Source organism: Budorcas taxicolor, chromosome 3 (assembly GCF_023091745.1).
Source record: "Budorcas taxicolor isolate Tak-1 chromosome 3, Takin1.1, whole genome shotgun sequence".
Lineage (NCBI taxonomy): Eukaryota > Metazoa > Chordata > Mammalia > Artiodactyla > Bovidae > Budorcas > Budorcas taxicolor.
The window spans coordinates 1,045,576-1,070,382 of NC_068912.1; the positions used below are offsets into that span (position 1 = coordinate 1,045,576).

General features: G+C 42.9%; 1 protein-coding gene across 6 annotated transcripts in view; it reads right to left on the reverse strand.

Annotated features, from left to right (window-relative positions):
• Positions 1 to 9,473: 9,473 nt before the first annotated feature.
• Positions 9,474 to 24,807, reverse strand: part of DCAF6 (DDB1 and CUL4 associated factor 6) — a 184,518-nt gene continuing 169,184 nt past the window's right edge. For all 6 annotated transcript variants that reach the window (XM_052636548.1, XM_052636547.1, XM_052636546.1 and 3 more), the window contains 2 exons: positions 18,010 to 18,115; positions 9,474 to 9,938 (listed from right to left, as the gene is read on the reverse strand). In XM_052636548.1, the coding sequence (XP_052492508.1) occupies positions 9,877 to 9,938; positions 18,010 to 18,115 (168 nt within the window). In that variant the 3' untranslated portion in view covers positions 9,474 to 9,876. The remainder of the gene's footprint in view (positions 9,939 to 18,009; positions 18,116 to 24,807) is intronic.

Below are 24,807 nucleotides of genomic sequence, written 5' to 3' on the forward strand. Positions count from 1 at the left end.
TTAGCTGGCCTCCAGGGAAAACCCCCACGCCCAGCAGCTACTACTTCCCTGCCCTGAATGTTTTAAGGAAGACTTGAAGGAACTCTGGACCTGGCATCAGGAACTGTGTGCCGGCCTGGCTCTGCCTTACATTACTCGGGACACTGGGACTCCCTGTCACCTCCGGGTCATCTGGAAAATGAGATGGGGGTTGTGGAGTTGGCCTGAATGGTGTGTGTGTGCTTAGTCATCCAGTTGTGTCTGAGTCTTTGTGGTCCCATGGACTGAGTGGTGGCCAGGGTCCTTTCTAACCCTGATCTTTGAGGTTCTCTAAATTTGTTAGGGGGGAACAAAGTGACCCATGGATCAATATCTGCACAGCTTCTGGGTGTCATGTCTGATGGGCATGTGAAACACTTCAGGCCTGATGTGTGGGCTGATCCAGTGTGTCTGTTTAGAGCACAGTCCTGACAGGATGCCGACCAGCAGGACACATAAATGGGTGCGGAGGGCGTGTCCTCAGAGGTGGAAAGTGGGGCCACGGACTGACACGCATGTGAGATCTCTCCCCGCCCCCTTTGAGACGGGATGGCAGCTGAATGTGTGGGCTTGCAACAGTGGCTGTGGTGACTTGAACCACCTGTTCCTGCCCTTCAGCCTAGATGATAGCAGCCAAGTACAGGTCTTTCCCTACTTCTGAATTCCAGGTGGTCAGCAGAGGATACATTCTGAGCAGATCTCCCACATCTGTTATGAGGCAGCCATTCCAGAAAGTGCATCACCTTTGCAGTGTTTCACTGTGGTCTAACTAGTTCTCCAGGAGGCAGTCTGTCTTTGCTGCGTGACTGAGACCAGTGGTTGGCTGGTCCCTTTGTCTGCAGTTTACAAAAGACTTTTCCTTAGACCCGGGGGCTGCTACCTTCACAGTGATCAAATTCATCCAGTCTGCATTCTGGATGGAAGAGGGAAGAAGCAGAGGGCAGTTTCACCTGTGGGTTCTGCTGAGGTGATGTGCAGATCAGTCAAGATTCTGCTCTCACTACTGGCTGGCATTCGTAAATCTGAGGGCATTTTTGCTTTCTGTATTTTTTCCTACCACTTGTCCTTATCCAGTTTCTAGAGGGACCATATTCTAGTATGCTCTGGGGGGGAACAGGGCAGGAACCTAGGATGAGCACCCCCCCAAACCCCATCTACCCCATCAGACCATTTGAATGCAACGAAGCAGCCAGGAGTTGGAAAGTGCCTTCCCTGGACTGTACTTGGCTGGGCTCAAAGGAGCATCCTGAGACCTCCCAAGTCCTCATAGGCTGATCCCAGACTAGCTGGGATACACTAGATTTCATCTAAGTCAATCTAGAAATACTGTACTTCCCAAAAGCATTCTCTGCGTTTCCTCTTTTGTACTGAAGTCCATTCATCTACCAAGCAGTGCACATCTAGCGTGTGCAAGGCATCAAGCTAGGCTCTGTAATAACATTAAAGTGTTTTCACTCTAATGTAGGAAGAGACCTAGAGGAGACTGAGGCTAATAAACAGCAAAGTCAAGTAATGTTTCTAGAAAGAACTGCCGGCTCTATAGGGAGGTGAATATTCCCAATTAGAAGGAGTTAGCAGTAGCACCCTATAGGAGGTGACTGGGCCAAGACTTGGAGGATGTCTAGCAGCTAGAACCATATTCTGCATATTTAGGAGTTCAAATACTCCTTATTCAGCCTGAGTGAGAAGGGAGTGCAAAAGGAGGCAAGTGGGGAGAGGACAAAAATACACTCCCTGTACACTGAGGTTTCTGGGAGGCAGTTTTGGGGACACTTGTCCTTAGTGCACAAAGTCAAAACCCCAGCTGCCCTTGCTGAACGCTGGCCCATTAGCTTTATTCAGCTGTGCAGCAGCAATCTAAGGCCTTCCTGAGGGGGCAGTGTGGGGAGTGATAGGTGGGACACTTGGCCACTTAACATAAAAACCTCAGTTCTGCATCTTCTAGTTTTGACAGGACCACCTGTAGGACTGTTGCCCATCTCTGCTTCTTTCATCGAGGTTACCACTTGACTAAGTACCCCCCATGCTATCTCCCAGATACCAGGTCTGGGGGCTAGTATGACCTGGAAGGCACGAAGTCCCACACTGCCAAGCACACAGGTCACTGCCGAGGCCTTTCCCAGGCATCGATTCAGGGCCTTCGACGCCAGGTGGCAGCAGTGTGGCTGTGGTGCCACTGGCCGTTCCCAGCGGCAAAGAGTCGAGGATAAAGCTGAAGGCTTGTTTGCTCCTGGCTTAGAACACCTCCTGAACTCCGGGTCTCCACTGCTCTCTGCCTTTAAGGACCACCCAGCTAGCTTGCTTACACTGCTCAGCTGTGTGATCTTAAATCCCTGCTGTAGAAATGGGGTTGAGGAATGTAAGAGAAGGGCCATCTGGTGCTAATGTTGCTAATGTTATTTGATTCTCATTTAAGGAGCTGCTGTGTAGTCTGAGCAACTGGCGAGACTAACTCAAGTATTTGCAATAGGACAAGGAATCCTGGGGTGGACAGGACAGGAGAGGGAGGAAAAGGGCTTTGATACCGTGAGAGATAAGAAAGCTCTCTTAAAAGTGAACAATGCAAAGAAATAGAGGAAAACAATAGAACAGGAAAGACTGGAAATCTCTTCAAGAAAATTAGCGATACCAAGGGAACAATTCATGCAAAGATGGGCTCAATAAAGGACAGAAACAGTATGGACCTAACAGAAGAAGAGATTAAGAAGAGGTGGCAAGAATACACAGAACTGTACAAAAAAGGCTTTAATGGCCAGGATAACCAAGATTGTGTGGTCACTCATCTACAGCCAGACATCCTGGAGCGTAGTGCGTAGTTTGTTACTACGAACAAAACTAGTGGAGCTGATGAATTCCAGCTGAGCTATTTCAGATCCTAAAAGATGATGCTGTTAAAGTCCTGCACTCAACATGCCAGCAAATTTGGAAAACTCAGTAGTGGCCACAGGACTGGAAAAGGTCAATTTTCATTCCAGTCCCAAAGAAGGGCAATGCCAGAGAATGTTCAAACCACCACACAATTGCACTCCTTTTACATGCTAGCAAGGTAATGCCCCAAATCCTTCAAAGTTAGACTTCAACAATATGTAGACTGAGAATTTCCATATGTACAAGCTTGATTTAGAAAAGGCAGAGGAACCAGAGATGAAATTGCCACCATCCACTTGATCATAGCAAAAGCAAGGGAATTCAGAAAAACACATACTTCTGCTTCATTAACTATGCTAAAGCCTTTGATGGTATGGATCACAACAAACTGTGGAAAATTCTTAAAGAGATAGGAATACCAGACCATCTTACTTGCCTCCTGGGATACCTGTATGCAGGTCAAAAAGCAACAGGTAGAACTAGACATGGACAGCGGATTGATTCCAGATTGGGAGAGGAGTACATCAAGGCTGTATATTGTCACCCTGCTTATTTAACTTGTATGCAGAGTACATCATGCAAAATGCCAGGCTGGATGAAGCACAAGCTTCAGGATTGCTGGGAAAAATATCAATAACCTCAGATATGCAGATGACACCATCCTAATGGCAAAAAGTGATGAGGAACTAAAAGCCTCTTGATGAAAGTGAAAGAAGAGAGTGGAAAAAGCTGGCTTAAAACACAACATTCCAAAAACTAAGATCATGGCATCTGGTCCCATCACTTCATGGCAAGTAGATGGGGAAACAGTGGCTGACTTTATTTTTGGGGGTGGCTGACTTTATTTTTGGGGGCTCCAAAATCACTGCAGATGACTGCAGCCATGAAATTAAAAGATGCTTGCTCCTTGGAAGGAAAGCTAAGACAAACCTAGACAGCACATTAAAAAGCAGAGACTCTGTCAACAAAGGTACATATAGTCAAAGCTATGGTTTTTCCAGTAGTCATTTTTGGATGTGAGAGTTGGATCATAAAGAAGCTTGAGCACCGAAGAACTGATGCTTTTGAACTGTGGTGTTGGAGAAGGCTCTTGAGAGTCCCTTGGACTCCAAGGAGATCAAACCAGTCAATGGTAAAGTATATGAATATTCATTGGAAAGACTGATGCTGAAGCTCCAATACTTTGGCCACCTGATGCAGAGAGTCAACTCACTGGAAAAGACCCCGATGCTAGGAAAGACCGAAGCAGGAGACAGGGATGACGGAGTATGAGATGGTTGAATGGCACCATTGACTCAATGGACATGAGTTTGAGCAAACTCCTAGGAGACAGTGAAGGACAGGGAAGCCTGGCACGCTGCAGTTCATGGGCTTGCGAAAAGTGGGACATGACTGAGCAGCTGAACAACAGCAACAGTGGGAGACCTTACTGGCTTGCTCAGGTTTGATGAGGTGAGTCTTCTTCTGTCCTGACAGTTGGTCCGTGAAATACGTATAGATGAGACAGGTCTCTGGATGGACCACAGGATATATTCGTGACAAGGGTTCAGCTTGAGCCCCAGCTATCTCCAGTCTAGAAAGAACTGTGGAGGTGATGTGGCTACAAAGGTTGAAGAAGGAAACTAGCGTGTACTGAGTTACTCCTGTGAATCTGACATGTGAAGATACTTGAGTGCCTGTTGGGTGCTGGACATTATTAGGCACTTGCAAATGTTTTATCTCATTGCCTATCAGCTCAAATGTGATATAATGGGGATAACACAGGATTTGCTATGGGAAGTTCTGGATTCAGATTCCACACTGTCACTGGCTTAGTAAGTGTCCTTGGGCCAACTACTCAATCTTTGTGTATCGCAGTTTTCTCATCTATAAAATGAACTTTGTATTCATTTTATATGTGGTATTTAGATATATTTATGTGGGGACACAGAATCCAAGAGGGTCTCCCTCCTAGGTGATAATGTGGATTAAGGCATCTAGCATAGTACCTGGGGCATAGCTGATACTGAGCCACTGCTATTTTTTCTCCACTCTGCAGGTGGGTGTAGTACTTGTGCTTTACAGGGCTCTCGATGACAAGACTTGAGAACCTTGAAAAGACAGCAGTTACCCTACATAAGCGGTGTTGAAGGTTGTTGCCATGTTTGCTGAACAGCACAGAGGGGCACGGTGAGAAAGGGGAAGGCATCTGAGGTGAGGGAGCAGAGGGTAGCTAGCATTTGGGGTTCAGATCAGGAGTGGAACTGAGCTTTCCTGTTAATGGCCAGTGAGGATGATGGAGTCCCGGGCTGGTGTGGCATCTGAAATCAAAGTGCAAGCTCAGCTCTGACCTGCCTTAAGGGACAGTCAGAAGGGACACTCTGCTGAGCTGTGCCCAGGCATCCTGCAGTGACAGTGACTGGTTGGCAGTGGCCTTGGCACTTGGGTTCAGACTCTGTGGCCCTCAGAGTCCCGGAGGGAAGAGGCAGTACAGGGGCAGGAGACCGTGCTATCACCCACAGGATACAGTGAACCCCAGGTAAACTCCACGGGAGAGTGAGGAGAAATCAGTTTTCACCCTGAAGCAAAGGAAGGTGGCTGTGAGTACAGTCGTGTGTGATTACAAGAAGGGACAGAGCTGGATCATCCTTCTGATTTGGGAAGGGGGACACACAATCCAAGGAGGCCTCAGGAAGTACAGGGAATTGCCCAAAGTCTCAAAGCATCCTTGGCCATGTGACTGAGAGAAGGAAAAAGCCAGCTCTGCAGCTTGAGGAAGACGAGGGATAGTTGGCAGTCATCATTAATAGGACAGGCCAGTGGGGCTTTCTTGGGTCGGTAGAAAAAACTATTGTAAATCAAGGAATCTGGGGATTAGAATATCTGCTTGCCAGAACTATAAAAAACTGCAGGCCTAAGGAAAGTGATCAGATTTCACTGGAAGGAATTCAAAAAACAAACTGCATGATTACCAAGAACACAGTTCTGTTCATTGTTATTTTTAGAACAAAACAAAGCTGTTTTCATTTCCCTCAGAGAGCAATTCCCTGAGCAGTATTAATAGCTTAAGAATTAAAAGCCACTTATGTTTTTCCTTTTGACACCACCATTTTGAAATATCACTAATCATAGGTGAGTCAGACTTTCCCAAAGGAAAAGACAGTCCTGGGGAGGATCACAGGCCTGAGCAGGCAAGGCCACACTGAGGGTGCAGGGCAAAGAGCCTGTGTGGCTGGAAACAGGTCAGTCAGTGATGCTTAAGGAGCAGAGTCCTATGCTGCGTTCTGATAATGGACTCCTGGATGCAAAGGTGGTTAAAATCCAACCTTCAAGACAAAAGCATGCTGATTCAGAAGTACAGTTCACTTGAAGTTTTTGGATTTTTTTTTTAAGGTTAAAAAAATGCTTAGTGTTAGTTGCTGAGTCATATCAGACTCTGTGTCCCCATGGACTGCAGCCCACCAGGCTCCTCTGTTCATGGAATTCTCCAGGCAAGAATACTAGAGTGGGTTGCCATTCCTTTCTCCAGAGGATCTTCCCAACCCAGGGATTGAACCTGAGTTTCCTGCAAGGTGCAGATTCTTCACTGTCTGAGCCGTCAGGGAAGCACCCCCCTCCCCCGCCCAGTGCTTAGGATCATTAGAAATCAATATTGATAAACAAGTAAAAGCGTATTTAGAATAATTTTGTTTACCTGATTAAATATCTGGTTTTTGGCTTGTGTAGAGCTGTGCAAATTGTGAATTTGTACTTATTGACTGTGGACTTTTCTGGGTGTCTCCTCCTTTACCTGTACCCTTTTTCTGCAGACGTGTCCTTTTCTCAAGCTTCCCTTCCCACAGGCTGAAAAGAGGAAGGAGGCTGAGCCAGCTGTGGCACAGTCCATACCACAGTCATGTAGGGACAGTTATCCATGTATTTTTAATAAACTGCAAGAAAACTAGATTCATGGAATACTCCTAAATGACTGGGAAGTGACCAGGAAATACACAACAAACACTGTAATTCTAAGTTTTAAAGGAGGATTAATGAAGAGCAGTGCTCTCTTGCTTGGTCTACCCCACAACCAAAGTCAAAGGGTGGATGATAGAGATGATCAGACTTGGTACAACCTCAAGGCACAGAGTCCAGCACCTTTATCTGACCCTGTACCTGCCAGCCCCAAAGTCATACTTTTTCTGAGTGGTTCAGTGGAACACTGAGAGCCAGAGTCTAACTTGCGATCTTGGCATCCCCCACACCCCAGCAAACAGTGGATCATGGGAGTGGCCAGGACCCATCAACTCTGTCTCTGTAATCCTCTCTTTGCTGTCTTCTTGGCTACTTGTCTGGCCTGCCCTGCTCCTTTATAACCAATTGGTGATACGTGCTCAATTGTGTCTGACTCTTTGTGACCCCACAGACTGTGGCCCACCAGGCTCCTCTGTTGGGGGGAATTCTCTCAGCAAGAATACTGGAGTGGGGTCCCATTTCCCTCTCCCAGGGGACCTCCTCAACCCAAGGACTGAACCTGCATCTCCTGCATTGACAGGCAGACTCTGAGCCACCACAGAAGCCCTTTGTAACATACAGCACTAAACTACAAAATCAATAAAACTAAGGCATCTAATTCCTTGGACAAATACCACTTTTTAATGTTTGGGTTGCAGTTTTAGGTTCCTAGCAAAATTGAACCAGAAGTTCAGAATTCCTTCATCCCCAGCTGCCCAGCCTCCTTCACTGTCAATATCCTGCGCCAAGTGAACACACTGAAGTGAAGTCATTGATTCTCTCCTGTTGCTTTTCATACCAGTCACCCTTGACCCCACTGAGTACTCCAGTCTGCTCTATTAGTTTTCCAGCCTTTCTCTGTTCCTGTTTTAGTAGAAGAAACTGTTATTTTGTGTGCTGCAGTTATCTTTTCAGTTATTCTGTAAAGCCCTCCGACCTTTCATGTGTTCCTAACACAGCCCCTGGGACTTACGGGGTGAAACAGGACTACCTCCATGTTCAGTTCAGTTCACTTCAGTCGGTCAGTCGTGTCTGACTCTTTACGACCCCATGAATCGCAGCATGCCAGGCTTCCCTGTCCATCACCAACTCCCAGAGTTCACTCAGACTCATGTCCATCGAGTCAGTGATGCCACCCAGCCATCTCATCCTCTGTCGTCCCCTTCTCCTGCCCCCAATCCCTCCCAGCATCAGGGTCTTTTCCACTGAGTCAACTCTTCACATGAGGTGGCCAAAGTATTGGAGTTGCAGCTTTAGCATCAGTCTTTCCAAAGAACACCCAGGACTGATCTCCTTTAGAATGGACTGGTTGAATCTCCTTGCAGTCCAAGGGACTCTCAAAGAGTTTTCTCCAACACCACAGTTCAAAAGCATCAATTCTTCGGCGCTCAGCCTTCTTCACAGTCCAACTCTCACATCCATACGTGACCACTGGAAAAACCATAGCCTTGACTAGACGGACCTTAGTCGGCAAAGTAATGTCTCTTTTGAATATGCTATCTAGGTTGGTCCTAACTTTGTTTCCAGGGAGTAAGCATCTTTTAATTTCATGGTTGCAGTCACCATCTGCAGTGATTTTGGGACCCAAAAAAATAAAAGTCTGACACTGTTTCCACTGTTTCCCCATCTATTTCCCATGAAGTGATGGGACCAGATACCATGATTTTTGTTTTCTGAATGTTGAGCTTTAAGCCAACTTTTTCACTCTCCTCTTTCACTTTGATCAAAAAACAGAAGCCCATAGACATTTTGAGGAGGAGGACACAGAAGCCTAGAGAAATCAGATGGCTTGCGCAGGTCACGTAACTATTTGCGAACCAGGAATAGACCCTAATTGTTTTTGAAAACCATGCAGCTGCCCTGTTTAGAGACCAGTTCCTTTCCCTTTTGAGCATTTAGCATGTTCCTAATACAGATGCATATGTGTCCTGCCCAGACCGAGAGACACTGAAGTCCAACTGAAGTTACTGAGCCAACTAGAGTTTTTTTTCCTCTATCCAAAAAGCCATCTGTCTTCTCTTAGCAACACGTGTCCTTGCGTCTGCAGTCATCTGGGAGGAGCCATCCCTGATCTCCACATGGGAATCTGGCTACACCTGTGAGTCTATTTGTGGCTCAGAGACAGCAGCATGACAGTTTAGGGGATAGGAGAGAGAATTACTGAAGGGTTAAGTCTATAGGAACAGCTTCAGGTCATAACCTGTAAGACAGACCTGGGTGTAGATGCTTAAGTTGGGTGAAGGTGGACAGCAGCGAGGAGGAGGACCAGGAATTAGGAGACTGGATGGTCAGCATTTTCAGCTGAAATCTAGAAGGTGGAGACAGGAAGGCCAGAAGCCAGAACTCTTTAGAACAAGCTTGTGCTAATATGTTATGTGAGTATCCATGACGCTCTGAGACTGCACAGGAACTAACCCCTGTACTTGGGTAATGACGGACCACTAATCATGAAAGATGATCACTGGAGATAAAGCACTTTGGAAGGAGAGATGAAAAAAAGGTCTTGTATGTAATTCTGTCAAAGAGAAGTCAAAACAGAAAAGGTTATTAAATCTAGAAGAGATTTGGAAAATGGGTCAAGACAGCAAGGCATCAAATAAAAAGTCAAATTCAGGATATCGTAAAACAACCAACTTCTTTAATTAGAAGGCAATAAACATGCAAATGGCAAGTAAAGACATTTCTTTGAACCAATATTTTCACTATAATGAAAATTCCTCTTCCACATTGATCCAAGCTCCCACATCTGAAGGTTAGGGAAAATATTGCACTTTGCATTTTCTACCACTCCTCACACATGGCAAAAAGTTTTTAAAACATTTTGCTAGTTTTGTTTTACACACACTCCCAAATTCATGCACACAATCATTCCAAACCAATGTTAGGTTATCCCCCCAAAAGGGAAAAACTCAAAAAAACCACAACCTTAAAATTGCACTAAAGCTCTGTAAAGGAAAAATATATATAATAAATGTCTTATGCAAATCTCAGACCATCTAAGTGCTTGCCAGTAAGAGCTGATTACTCATCCTCGTTCTCATTCTCCTGACCAGAGCCTTCGGATCTGTCACTCTCCAGCCGGTCTGGAAACGCAGACAGAAGACAAAAAAAAAACCTTTAGTATTACAATCAAAATAGCTGTCAACGCCTTAAATAAAACCGATTGAAGTGTGTATAATTCAAAATATCATCATGTAAAGATCAGCTCACAGTGATGTGTAGAAGTTATTTTTGCCTCTAGAGGCAAAGAATAAAGGAAACATAGTACTATTAACTTAGAATATTCACGTAATTCTAAAGATAAAAAAGATTACAAAGTAAAAACCGTAAATACCTAGATCTATAGTGGTCGACTGCAATGATTTCAAACTGTGTTCTAGGAGTCAGGATGTCACCAAAGGGAGTGAGAGGGAAGCTGTGCAAGAGAATCGGGAATCATTCCCTAGTGGCTCAGACGGTAAAGAATCTGTCTGCAATGCAGAAGACCCAGGTTCAATCCCTGGGTCAGAAAGATCCCCTGGAGAGGGAAATGGCAAGCCACTCCAGTATTTCTGCCTGGAGAACCCCATGGGCAGAGGAGCCTGGTGGGCTGCAGAGGCGGACACAACTGAAGCGACTTAGCACACAACACACGTATTTCTGGTTATAAAAATATTTCTTCAATATCTGCTATGTTCCAGGATACAGTGGTGACCAAAACAGCCACAGTCTCTTCTCTGTCCTCAAGGAGCTTATCTAGGGAGTGCACAATTACAGACTGGTGAGCCAGCATGGCATGTCCTCTCAAGTTCCATGATTTACATTTGCTATCCCTCTGCTTGGGACACTTTCACCTAGTTTTCAGCTACAAAGGTTATGCTTACTCATCTCAATACAACTATTTTTCCCTTTGTGAAACTGCCCAGACTTTCTCAGATACCCAACTTGCAGAATTATGAACTCATTCCTTCAGGTTCCAGAATATTTTATATGTACCATATAATGATGATTCCAGTTACAGTACTAGTCTGTCTGCACATCTTCTTGCAGACTGAGCTCCTGGGAAGGTAGGAGTATTTCTTTTTATCTTTTATCCTCAGGGCCTAGTACAAGAGGTTCAATGAAGGCTTATCAAATAAATGAATGGAAGTTTTACTAAGATAAGATATATTACATTAGGGTGTATAAAGAAGGCAACACTATCAAGTCACTACTGCCACTAGAAAGGAACCCTTTCTATCACAGAAACACTTCTCCAGGGTAACCTGGGAGGGGTGAAGGTTAGACACAGTAGAAATAATTCAGGCTTCTCTACACCAAGAGAAGATGGAATCCTGGGATTTTATTATTCACAGGGGCTTAAATACTCCCAGTGAATTCTAAATTGTCAACACCAGTATACAGAAGGGATGTATGTTTAATTGTCCAAGTAAATTAAGATTAAATCCCCTCTATACCAACTGCATTTTGATGTCAAACTAAGGAGATAATATATGTGTATATGATTTGTAACCTGAGTTATACAAGTTTTAGTTATTAATATAAAAGTGTTCAATATACATTAGTAAAAGATAAAATAAGACTATAATAAATCTTCACAGGTCACTAAGGAATCTAAACACAGTGGAAGACTTTCTGATCAATAAAAAGTTACCTAAGGGATGTGAGTATAAAAGACATTATGCTGTATTTATTGTGTGATATACTTTCATGGGAGAGAACAAAACATGAACCTGCTGTTCTGCTTGCCTACAGTACCCTAAGTGAGATACCGGTCGTACTAGTGGAACGTGCTCAGACAGCCGCCGCATATTGTAAAATGTGCAGGATGACCCAGTTCTTTTTGGCTGTCACGTTATGAATGAAGAGGGGAAATGGAGGGTTAAGATGAAATGTCACAGTCTTCAAATCAGGGAGTTTACAGCAGACATCAGAATTCTACAGAGTCCAAAGCAAGCAACATGAAGTCCAATGAGGGCCTAGGGTCTCTTACATAGTCACAGAGTGACTTCTGGAACGAGGAAGGAGGCAGAATGGTTGTTTTTTTTTCTCCAGATCTTTCTCACACAACTGCAGAATCATCTCTCTCAGAATATAAACCCAATTTTTAAAAACAAAATTAAATAAAATCTTTTTGTCCACAGAGTACTACTGAAGTAATAAAACTGCAAAGCAGTTCAACACTTTGACAAATCTCTGGTTGGCAATTACAGGCCAAGGAGGGCTGAGAACACTGTGTTCTTTAAAATGAGAACTAGAAATAATGACAAAGAAAGCCACTGTTTTCAAAAGCAAGACAACACCAAGTTGCTACTGTAAATAAGGGTTACATTTGTGGTAAGGCTCCTTTAATTCTCTTTTAGAAATACTTCTTTCTGAAATTATTTTTGATCAGGAAAAATATGAGATACTATTAATAAGCTGGCTGGGGCTGGAGGGAGGGGACAACAGAGATATGAAAACAATTACCTGAAGGAAACCTGTGTTCCATAAAAAATCAATACAGTGCTCCTGGTTAGCTAGAGATTTGATACTAAAAGTTTATTCATTCACTCACCCATTCACTCAAAAAAAAAAAAAACACTGACTGTTGCTAGGCACTGTTGTTCTAGGAACTAGCTCTCCAGATGTGAATAAGACAAACTAGGTCTCTGGTCTTAATGAACTCACTTTCTAGAAAAGAAAAGCAGAAAACAAGACAATGTATTTTTCTCCTTTAATCTGTGTAACAAGGCAACAAATAAATGAAGTTAGAATAAGTACTTGAGGAAAAACAGGGAATGACCAGAGAGTAACTGGCGAGGAGGGTGTGCACATCAAGCGACTTCACGTCTAGGGAGCACTTTCCTAAGGAGGTGACCTGGAGCTGAGGCCTCAACTGTATGTCCCAGTATTAGTGAAGTTGATGGAACACAGCTGCCTAAAAGGCAGAGAAACAGCCAGTGAAAAGGTCCTAAATATGCTAATAAGCTTTATGAGTTTGAGGAGGAAAGCAGTCACTTATGGCTAAAATGTAGCAAGCAAAAAACCAATGCAGAATACATCGACTCAGTGGCTGGCAGGTCTATCTCTTGTAAACCAGAGTATGAAGTCTAGGTTTTATTTTATGAGCAGTGGGAAGCCCCTGAGAATTTTAAGCAAGGGTGACATAACCTAACGTACTTCTTAAAAAAGGGAGTCAGCAAACTATGGCCCCTGAGCAAACCCTCCCTTAGCCTATTTCTGTAAATAAAGTTGTATTAGGGCCCACCCATGCCCTCCATCTATAATTATCTATGGCTGCTTTTGCAACACAGTGTCAGAAATGAGCAGCTGCAACAGAAACCACATGGCCCACAAAGCCTATTTATCTCTGGCCATTTACAGAAAAGGTTTATTAAGCCACAAGCAAGGAGGGCTAAGAAAGCCTTCCTCAGGGATCAATGCAAAGAAATAGAGGAAAACAACAGAATGAGAAAGAGGAGAGATCTCGTCAAGAAAATTAGAGATACCAAGGGAACATTTCATGCAAAGATGGGCACAATAAAGGACAGAAATAGTATGGACCGAACAGAAGCTGAAGACATTAAGAGTTGGCAAGAATACTCAGAACTATACAAAAAAGATCTTCACGACCCAGATAACCACGATGGTATGATCACTCAGCTAGACCCAGACATCCTGGAGTGTGAAGTCAAGGGGGCCTTGGGAAGCATCACTACAAACAAAGCTAGTGGAGGTGATGGACTTCCAGTAGAGATATTTCAAATCCTAAAAGATGATGCTGTAAAAGTGCTGCACTCAATATGCCAGCTAACTGGGAAAACTCAGCAGTGGCCACAGGACTGGAAAAGGTCAGTTTTCATTGCAATGCCAAAGAATGCTCAAACTACTGCACATTTGCACTCATCTCACACTCTAGTAATGTTCAAAATTCTCTAAGCCAGGCTTCAATAGTACATGAACCGTGAACTTCCAGATGTTCAAGCTCAATTTAGAAAAGGCAGACGAACCAGAGATCAAACTGCCAACATTCACTGGATCATCGAAAAAGCAAGAGAGTTCCAGAAAAACATCTACTACTGCTTTATTGACTATGCCAAAGCCTTGGACTATGGATCACACAAACTGTGGAAAATTCTGAAAGAGGTGGGAATAATAGACCACCTGACCTGCCTCTTGAGAAATCTAAATACAGGTCAAGAAGCAACAATTAGAACTGGACATGGAACAACAGACTGGTTCCAAATAGCAAAAGGAGTATGTCAAGGCTGTATACTGTCACTCTGCTTATTTAATTTAAATGCAGAGTACATAATGCGAAATGCTGGGCTGGAAGAAGCACAAGCTGGAATCAACATTGCTGGCAGAAATATCAATAACCTCAGATATGCAGATGACACCACTCTTACGGCAGAAAGCAAAGAAGAACTAAAAAGCCTCTTGATGAAAGTAAAAGAGGAGAATGAAAAAGTTGGCTTAAAGCTCAACAGTCAGAAAACTAAGATCATGGCATCCGGTCCCATCACTTCATGGCAAATGGATGGGGAAACAATGGAAACAGTGACAGACTTTATTTCCTTGGGTTCCAACATCACTGCAGATGGTGACTCCAGCCATGAAATTAAAAGATGCTTACTGCTTGGAAGAAAAGCTATGACCAACCTAGACAGCACATTAAAACGCAGAGACATTACTCTGCCTACAAAGGTCCGTCTAGTCAAAGCTATGGTTTTTCTAGTAGTCATGTATGGATGTAAGAGTTGGACTATGAAGAAAGCTGAGTGCCGAAGAACTGATGCTTCTGAACTGTGGTATTGGAGAAGACTCTTGAGAGTCCCTTGGACTGCAAGGAGATCAAAGCAGTCCATCCTAAAAGAAATCAGTCCTGAATATTCCTTGGAAGTACCGATGCTGAAGCTGAAACTCCAATAGTTTGGCCACCTGATGCAAAGAACTGACTCATTGGAAAAGACCCTGATGCTGGGAAAGACTGATGGCAGAAGGAAAGGGTATGACAGAACATGAGATGGTTGGATGGCATCACTAACTCAATGGACATGAATCTGAGTAAGCTCCAGGAATTGGTGACGGACAGGGAAGCCTGACATGGGGTCGCAAAGAGTCGGACACAACTGAGCGACTGAACTTACTGACCCACATTTTAAAAAAGCCTCCTCTGACTGCTGTGAAAATCAGACTATACGAAAGTGAGAGCGGAAGCGGGGAGGCCAAGATAGATGAATATGGACTGTATTCTGGAGTGAAGCTGCCCTAATTGATGGAGTGAACTTGTACATGAATGGGTTAGTGCCTGTACGTTCAGTGTGATGTTAGCTCTACAGATATGGCTATCTAATGCTTCAGGGTTTTATAAACCATGTTAACACTTTGGACTTTATCCTAAGAGCATGGGGAGGCACAGGGGAATTTTAAAGAAGAGAGTAAACTGAGTAGATTGTAACATATTCTAGAAGAGTTTGGAATGGTTCACACACCATCTCTCCAAAGCCTGTCAAAGCTTCTAGGAATCTCAGAACTGCCTTTATCTCTCATGAAATTGCCTAAACTAAAAGCCTTTAGTACAGCATTCATGAGAAAATTTTGGGTGCTTTTTTGAAATACAGAAGCTCAAATCCTATTCAGATAAAATGAATCAGGATCTTTAGTGCATAGGAACCAGGTATTTGTAGTTTTGAAAAGGAGATTTAAAGCATACATCACTGTACTTGGAATACAGGACAATGAAGAAAAGGAGAGGAAAGGAGTAGCTGACTCATCAAATAACTAGATACCTTAAGAATAAAAGCAGCAGAAATATCAACTCTTGGTTACCTTTTCCTATCTAGGATTTTGCTTAAGAGAAACAAGAGGGTGAATTAGGTTGACTAAGCCAACTACAAAGTGTCTCCCTTTGATTGCTGGCAAAAAAAGAAAACAAAAAACAAAAAGCAGAAGAAAGAGAACCTTTATAAGCATCTAATTCTAAAATCAAAGGATAGTAATAACTGAGTTAACAAACCATTGATACATCAGCACGCATTTAAAATAGATTCTTGCACAAATGAAAGGAGAAACAGTTTCCTATAGGCAAACTCAGAAAGAGCCATTCACCAGATGAACTCTTTATATGAACAAGCGAATTTAGCTATCGTGATCAGCGAATGTTTCCCCTGCTCTATAGAATGGTGCCTCCTCAAATCTGAAGTCCAGTGACTTTTAAGAGCGCTGATTCTTATTGAAGAAAACAGACCAAAAGATGGCACAGCGAATAACACGGGGGTCAAAAGAAGTACTGTGATAATATGCTGTTGGACTGCAAACATTTTCTGTTTTCGTTTTAGGTTCATTTTTTGTGTTGCTTTGACCATTTGAAATTTTTACTCCTTCCTTTTTTCTGCATCAATAGTTGATGTTGACAATTTAAGAGTTTTCTTTCCAGCTCCTTTAATTGCAGACGTAAGGAGCTGCTTTCAGTTTTTAGATGCACCACAGTCTCTTCCAGGACTGAAGACAAATGCTATGCACTCTTTTTTTCTGCCAGGTTACTTATGTCTCCCTTCCCCACTCTCTGAGGAAATGATATGCAGTCTGCCGTTTATATAGACCTGAAGGTCTGAAACAGAAAGGCCAAAGTGAAAGTCACTCAGTCATGTCTGACCCTTTGTGACCCCAAGGACCCCACCAGGCTCTTCTGTCCATGGAATTCTCTATGCCAGACTACTAGAGCGGGTAGCCATTCCCTCTCCAGAGGATCTTCCCAACCCAGGGATCAAACCCACGACGGAAGTTATCCTAACAAAGAGTGAGGCTGGGAGGGGCAGCATGACTGTAAAGATTCTGAGGCAGGAAAGAGTTTGAGGTACCCGCAGATTTAGAGAGGGCCAGAGAGGATGGAGAAGCAGCTGGCACCCCACTCCAGTGTTCCTGCCTGGAGAATGCCAGGGACGGGGGAGCCTGGCGGGCTGCTGTCTATGGGTCGCACAATCGGACACAACTGAAGCGACTCAGCAGCAGCAGCACAGAGAATGGAGAGGACAGAGAAGGAAGCAATGGACTAGAAAAGCAGTTTAAATCAGCTTATCCAGAGGACTGCATGTCTTCTTCATGACTTGAATATGTTCCTGCAACTGAAATTTGTAGGTAAAAGGGGAATAAGTGCTTGGAAGCTAGTTTCAAATTCAGGCTTTACCGTTTATCAGTTGTGTGACCTGCAGTGAGTGATTAAAAATAACCTACTATGTAGAGGGCTGAAACTAACTGAGGATAAATTTGTGAAATGATTGGTATGCTGCCTGATTCATTAAAGGTACTCTATACATGATTCATTAAAGGTACTCTATACATGTTATTAAACAGTACTCAACATATAAAGAAATTTGTGTTATCAGTGAAGTGATAAAACATTTTGTTTCTAATGGATACTGGATACTTTCTATTATTATGAACACAGGTTATTCCATTCCTTCTTGAAAATTAGTTGTAATATAATGTAATTAATTGTAATGTGAAGTTTTTTATCTGAAGCACCGAACCCCATGGTTTATCATTTAAAACAAACAAAAATTTGAAAAATACACTGAGCTATTATTTCAAATCTTTGTAGTAATACATTTATTTTTGTCTGGGCTGTGATTGATTTTGGTCAAATGTATCATCAAAAGGTACTTACTATAACACATCTTACGGTTTATGGTATGATATTCCACTCTGAGAAGAAAACCATAGCTGATAGAAGTTTTGAAGTGATGTCATCTTTTCATTATGACAGTTCAAGAAAGTTGGCTCATGGGGATACAAATTACTATACTAAAACCAAGAATTCATACCACTCAGTTCAAAAGTTAAGCTGCCTTCTATGTAGTCTGAGAGGACCTAACGCCAGCAAGAAATAAACTTCTTGTGTTTAAGAAAAAAAAAGTTAAAAAGGCTAAAAAACAGTTGGCCTTGATTTTGCAATTTAAGGAAATTAATAAAATCTCTTTATTTTTTGGCTGCACCATGCAGCATGTGGGGTCTTACGTTTCCCAACCAGGTACCAAAACCCTGCCCCTGCAGTGGAAGTGCAAGCGCTAGCTACTAGACTGCCAGGAAAATCCCCTTTTCCCCCTTAAATATAAACCCCTTTAACGTCGATCTTAAATAATGTTTTTTCAAATATAATAATGATTTTAATAGCACACCGACAGTTCTTACCAGCTCGAATATGGTTCAGTGAAGCCAACATCCTCAACATGAAAGAGGCTGGAACTGTAATGGTATTTCTAGTCTCTTCCAGCATGAGTTCATTTCGAGTTATAACCTATGAGGCAAGTTAAATAACCATGTCAAAGATCATAGAGTAACTGTATGTTTTGCTTAGATACTAGGAGAACTGTAAAGAATTAACAGGAATTACTTCATTCTTCACATATATCTATATGGGTCTATATTACCATCTTAAGGCTGCTCAATGCCAAATAATTACTTTAGCTTGTAATCAACAGAGTAAGATCAGAGAACACTAACTGGAAGAAAGACAAAGGTCAAACCCTGAGGCTACCTGAAACATGTAAGAATTCAATTTACTTTTACTTATAATTTGTTTATAAAAGCAAAGCAGTCTACTTTGTGTCCGCTTATTATTTTTTTCCCTCTAGTGGAACTGATATTTTTAGTGACAGCACTGTTAAATTATTATCCCTGGGTCATTTGGGCCCCTCAAGGAAAATGTTACATTAACTTCAAAGTTAACTTCAATAATAAACCTTTGGATGAGAGTTACCAGTGAACTGTGTTTTAAATACAGAGAATAGGACTAAAGAACATCCATGAACATCTAGGGATTTAATGTATAATTATAGGCAAAGGAAAAAAGAGGAAACCAAAGGGAGTGGCAAAGGAAAAACAGAAAGGAAGGAAGGAAAGCAGCAGAGGAAGACAAGACACTAACCTGATCAGCAGTCCCCCAGTGACATGACATTGTCAACTCACGAGGGTGCCCCCAGGGCCCTGTACAGCCCGGCCTCACTTACGAGGCCCGCCGAGCTGCCTTATGCGTCCTCTGGGTGTCAGCACGCGGATGGCTCACCCACCTTACAGCAACTTGAAACACGCTGATCTTCTCTCTCAGATGTTCCTTTGGTCCTGGTCTACCTGGTAAACTCAGTTCAATTCTGATTTCCTCTGTGAAGACCTTCCCATCCCATTTACTCCAACTGAAAATTCCTTTCTACGAGTTTCCAGAAGACTACGTGTACATTTCTGACACTGACCACACTGTATTCTAGTTCTTCGTATGTCTTTTTCCCACTAGTCTTTGGGTTCTGAACGAAAGGGTTTATCTTTTAAAATCCAGGATTCTACCTGATATAGGGGCTTCCTATGTGGCACCTGCTTGCTGATAAAGGAGACAAAAAGAGACCTGGGTTCGATAGCTGGGTTGAGAAGACCGCCTAGAATAGGAAATAGCAACCCACTCCAGTATTCTTGCTTGGAAAATTCCATGAACAAAGGGGCCTTAAGTGTTTGATATAGGTCTATTGACATAATGAGTAAAAATACATGTGGGAATCTCACAATGAACTGTCAACCGTGGTCTAGAGAATGAGTTTTTCTCTTTACTAATATTTCTAGCAATGCACCCCTTATTGTTTTCAGAGAGGGCTGTTGTTGTTCAGTTGCCAAATCCTGTCCAACTTTTTGCAACCCATGGACTACAGCATGCCAGGCTCCTTCACTATCTCCCAGAGTTTGTTCAAATACACGTCCACTGAGTCGGTGATGATATCAATCTCATACTCTGCCTCCTCCTTCTCCTCCTATCTTCAACTTTCGCCAGCATCAGAGTCTTTTCCAATGAGTCAGCTCTTCACCTCAGGTGGCCAAAGTATTGGAGTTTCAGCTTCAGTATCAGTCCTTCCTGTGAATAGTCAGGACTGGTATCCTTAAGGGTTAACTGGTGTGATTTCCTTGCAGTCCAAGGGACTCTCAAGTGTCTTCTCCAACACCACAGTTGAAAAGCATTACTTCTTTGGTGCTCAGCCTTCTTTATAGTTCAACACTCATATCAGTACATGACAACTGGAAAAACCATAGCTCTGATTATACGGACCTTTGTCAGCAAAGTGATGTCTCTACTTTTTAATACACTGTCTAGGTTTGTTACTGCTTTCTTTCCAAGGAGCAAGCATCTTTTAATTTTATGGCTGCAGTCACTGTCCACAGTGATTTTGGAGCCAAAGGAAATAAAATTTGTCACTGCTTCCACTTTTCTCCATTAAGCTGCCATGAAATGATGGGACTGGATGCCATAATCTGTTTTTTGAATGCTGAGTTTTAAGCCAGCTTTTTCATTCTCCTCTTTTATCCTCATCAATAGGCTCTTTAGTTCCTCTTTCAGTTCAGTTCAGTCACTCAGTCATTTCTGATTCTTTACGACCCCATGGACTGCAACACACCAGGCTTCCTCATTCATCACCAAATCCTGGAGCTTATTCAAACTCATGTCCAAGAAGTTGGTGATGCCATCCAATCTTCTCATCCTCTGTCATCCCTTCTCCTCCCGCCTTCAATCTTTCCAAGCATCACGGTCTTTTCCAATGAGTCAGTTCTTCGCATCAGGTGGCCAAAGTATTGGAGTTTCAGACTCAGCATCAGTACTTCCAATGAACATTCAGGACTGATTTCCTTTAGGATTGACTGGCTGGATCTCCTTGCAGTCCAAGGAACTCTCAAGAGTCTTTTCCAACATCATAGTTCAAAAGCATCAGTTCTTCAGCACTCTGCTTTCTTTATAGTCCAACTCTCACATCCATACATGACTACTGGAAAAACCATAGCTTTGACTAGACGGACCTTTGTAGGCAGAGCAATGTTTCTGCATTTTAATGTGCTGTCTAGGTTGGTCATAGCTTTTCTTCCAAGGAGCAAGCATCTTTTAATTTCATGGTTGCAGTCACCATCTGCAGTGATTTCTGAGCCCAAGAAAATAAAGCCTGTCACTGTTTCCATTTTTTGCCCATCTACTGGCCATGAAGTGATGGGACTGGATTCCATGATCTTAGTTTTCTGAATGTGGAGTTTTAAGCCAACTTTTTCACTCTCCTCTTTCACTTTCATCAAGAGGCTCTTCAGTTCTTCTTTGCTTTCTGCCATAAAGTGGTGTCATCTGCATATCTGAGGTTATTGATATTTCTCCCAGCAATGTTGATTCCAGCTTGTGTTTCATCAGGCCCGGCATTTCACATGATGCACTCTGCATATAAGTTAAATAAGCAGAGTGACAATATACAGCCTTGACAAACTCCTTTCCTGATTTGGAACCAGTCTGTTGTCCCATGTCCAGTTCTACCTGTTGTTTCTTGACCTGGATACAGATTTCTCAGGAGGCAGGTCAGGGGGTTCATTTCACATTACAGAATTCCCATCTCTGTAAGAATCTTCCACAGTTTGTTGTGATCCACAACAGATTCGTGCCTGGAGAATTCCATGGACATAGACAGTCCATGGGGTGGGGGGGGGGGGGGGACACACAACTGAGCAACTAACACTTTCACTTTACCTAATGGAGGAAAGTAGAGTGGTATCACCTGCATATCTGAGGTTGTTATTTCTCCTGGCATTCTTGATTCCAGCTTGTGAGTCATCCAGCCTGGCTTTTTGCATGAGGAACTCTGAATATAAGTTAAATAAACAAGGTGAGATCTCTAGTCTTTCCCATTCTATTGTTTTCCTCTATTTCTCTGCACTGATCACAGAGGAAGGCTTTCTTTTCTTTCCTTTTCTCCTTTGCTTTTAGCTTCTCTTCTTTTTTCAGCTATTTGTAAGACCTCCTCAGACACTGTGCCTTTTTGCATTTCTTTTTCTCGGGGATGGTCTTGATCACCGCCACCTGTACAATGCCATGAATTTCCGTAAATAGTTCACCACACACTCTATCAGATCTAATCCCTTGAATCCACTTCTCACTTTCACTATGTAATCGTAAGGGATTTGATTTAGGTCATACCTGAATGGTCTGGTGGTTTTCCCTACATTCTTCAATATGAGTCTGAATTTGGCAATAACGAGTTCATGATCTGAGCCACAATCAGCTCCCCGTCTTGTTTTTGCTGACTGTATAGAGCTTTTCCATCTTTGGCTGCAAAGAATATGATCATTCTGATTTCAGAATTGACCATCTGGTGATGTCTATGTGTAGAATCGTCTCTTGTGTTGTTGGAAGAGGGTGTTTGCTATGACCAGTACATTCTCTTGGCAAAGCTCTGTTAGCCTTTGCCCTGCTTCATTCTGTACTCCAAGGCCAAATTTGCCTGTTACTCCAGGTGTTTCTTGACTTCCTACTTTCACATTCCAGTCCCCTATAATGAAAAGGACATCTTATTTGGGTGTAAGTTCTAAAAGATCTTGTAGGTCTTCACAGAACTGTTCAACTTCAGCTTCTTCAGCGTTACTGGTTGGGGCATAGGCTTGGATTACCGTGATATCGAATGGTTTGCCTTGGAAATGAACAGAGATCACTCTGTCGTTTTTGAGACTGCATCCAAGTACTGCACTTCGGACTCTCTTGTTGACCATGATGGTAGCTACTCCATTTCTTCTGAGGGATTCCTGCCCACAGTAGTAGATATAACGGTCATCTGAGTTATATTCACCCATTCCAGTCCATTTTAGTTCGCTGATTCCTAGAATGTCAACGTTCACTCTTGCCATCTCCTGTCTGACCACTTCTAATTTGCCTTAATTCATGGGCCCAGAATTGAGCCACAGTGGGTGGGGGCTATCCTTTTGTGATCAGAAAGCTTTGAGGAGCAGGCATCAATCAGCAGAGTGGAGAAAGTGGGGACGGGGGGGTAGGGGGCAGCTGGCACTGCCATATATCTGAGGCTGGAGCCCACAGCATCACCGCTTCTTCCCACCAAGAGGCAAATAAACTCCAATTAGCTCTTTCCAGGCTGCAGTCCACGGGATCGCTAGGAGTCGGACACGAGTGAGTGAGTTGACTTTCACTTTTCACTTTCATCCACTGGAAAAGGAAATGGCAACCCACTCCAGTGTTCTTGCCTGGAGAATCCCAGGGATGGGGGTGCCTGGTGGGCTGCCATCTATGGGGTTGCACAGAGTCGGACACGACTGAAGTGACTTAGCAGCAGCAGCACCAGCAGTAGCAGCATGGGCCCAACATTCCAGATTCCTATGCAATATTGCTCTTTACAGCATTGGACTTAACTTCCATCACTAGTTACATCCACAACTGGGTGTTGTTTTTGCTTTGGCTCCATCTCTTCATTCTTTCTAGAGTTATTTCTCCACTGATCTCCAATAGCATACTGGGCACTTACCGACCTGGGGAGTTCATCTTTCAGTGTCCTGTCTTTTTGCCTTTTCATACTGTTCATGGGGTTCTCAAGGCAAGAAAACTGAAGTGGCTTGCCATTCCCTTCTCCAGTGTTACTTCCTCTTTACTTTCGTCCATTAGAGGGGTAACACCTGCTGTTATTTCTCCTGGAAATCTTGATTCCAGCTTGTGCTTCATCCTGCCCAGCATTTTACATGATAAACTCTGCATATAAGTTAAATAAGTAAGCCTTGATGTATTCCTTTCCTAATTTTGAACCCATCAGTTGTTCCACGTCTGGTCCTAACTATTGCTTCTTGAATCGCATATTGATTTCTTAGGAGACAGGTACCAAGTGTTAGTTGCTCAGTTGTGTCCATCACTTTTGTGACCCCTTGGACTATAGCCTACCATGATCCTCTGTCCATGGAATTCTCCAGGCAAGAATACTGGAGTGGGTTGCCATTCCCTTCTCAGGGTATCTTCCCAACCCAGGTATCAAACCTGGGTCTCCTGCACTGCACGTGGATCCTTTACCATTGAGCCATCAGGAAAGCCCAGAAGCAGGTAGCGTGGTCCATCTCTTTAAGAATTTTCCACTACTTGTTGTGATTCATAACAACCTACAGTTTAGCATAGTTAATGAAGCAGAAGTAAATGTTTTCTTGGAATTCTCTTGATTTCTCTGTGATTCAACAAATGTTGGCAATTTGATCTCTAATTTCTCTCTGCCTTTTCTAAATCTAGCTTGTACATCTGGAAGTTCTTGGTTCACATACCGCTGAACCCTAGCTAGAAGGATTTTGAGCATAACCTTACTAGCATGTGCAATGAGTGCAACTGTGAGGTAGTTTGAACATTTTTTCACATTGCCTTTCTTTGAGATTAGAATGAAGATTGATCTTTTCCAGTCTTGTGGCCACTGCTAAATTTTCCAAATTTCCTTACATAGTGAGTGCAGCACTTTAACAGAATTATCCTATTTTAGGATTTTAAATAGCTGAGTTGGAATTCCATCACCTCCACTAGCTTTGTTTGTAGTGATGCTTCCTAAGGCCCACTTGACTTCACACTCCAGGATGTCTGGGGCTCTAGGTGAATGACCACATCATTGTTGTTATCTGGGTTATTAAGACCTTTTTGTATAGTTCTTCTGTGTATTCTTGCCACCTCTTCTTAATATCTTCTGCTTCTCTTAGGTCCTTACCATTTCTGTTCTTTATTGTGCCCATCCTTACATGAAATGTTCCCATGTTATCTCCAATTTTCTTGAAAAGTTCTCTAGTCTGTCCCATTCTACTGTTTTCCTCTATATCTTTGCATTGTTCATTTAAGAAGGCCTTCTTATCCCTCCTTGCTATTCTCTAGAACTCTGCATTCAGTTGGGTATATCTTTCCCTTTCTCCCTTGCCCTTCACTTCTATTTTCTCAGCTATTTGTAAAGCCTCCTCAGGCAACCACTTTGCCTTCCTGCATTTCTTTTTCCTTGGGGATGGTTTTGGTCACTGCTTCTCGTATGTTACAAACCTCTGTCCATAGTTCTTCAGGCACATGCTACCAGATCTAATCTCTTGAATCTATTCATCACCTCCACTGTATAATAATAAGGGATTTGATTAAGGTCACACCTGAAAAGCTTAGTGATTTTCCCTACTTTCTTCAACTTAAGCCTGAAT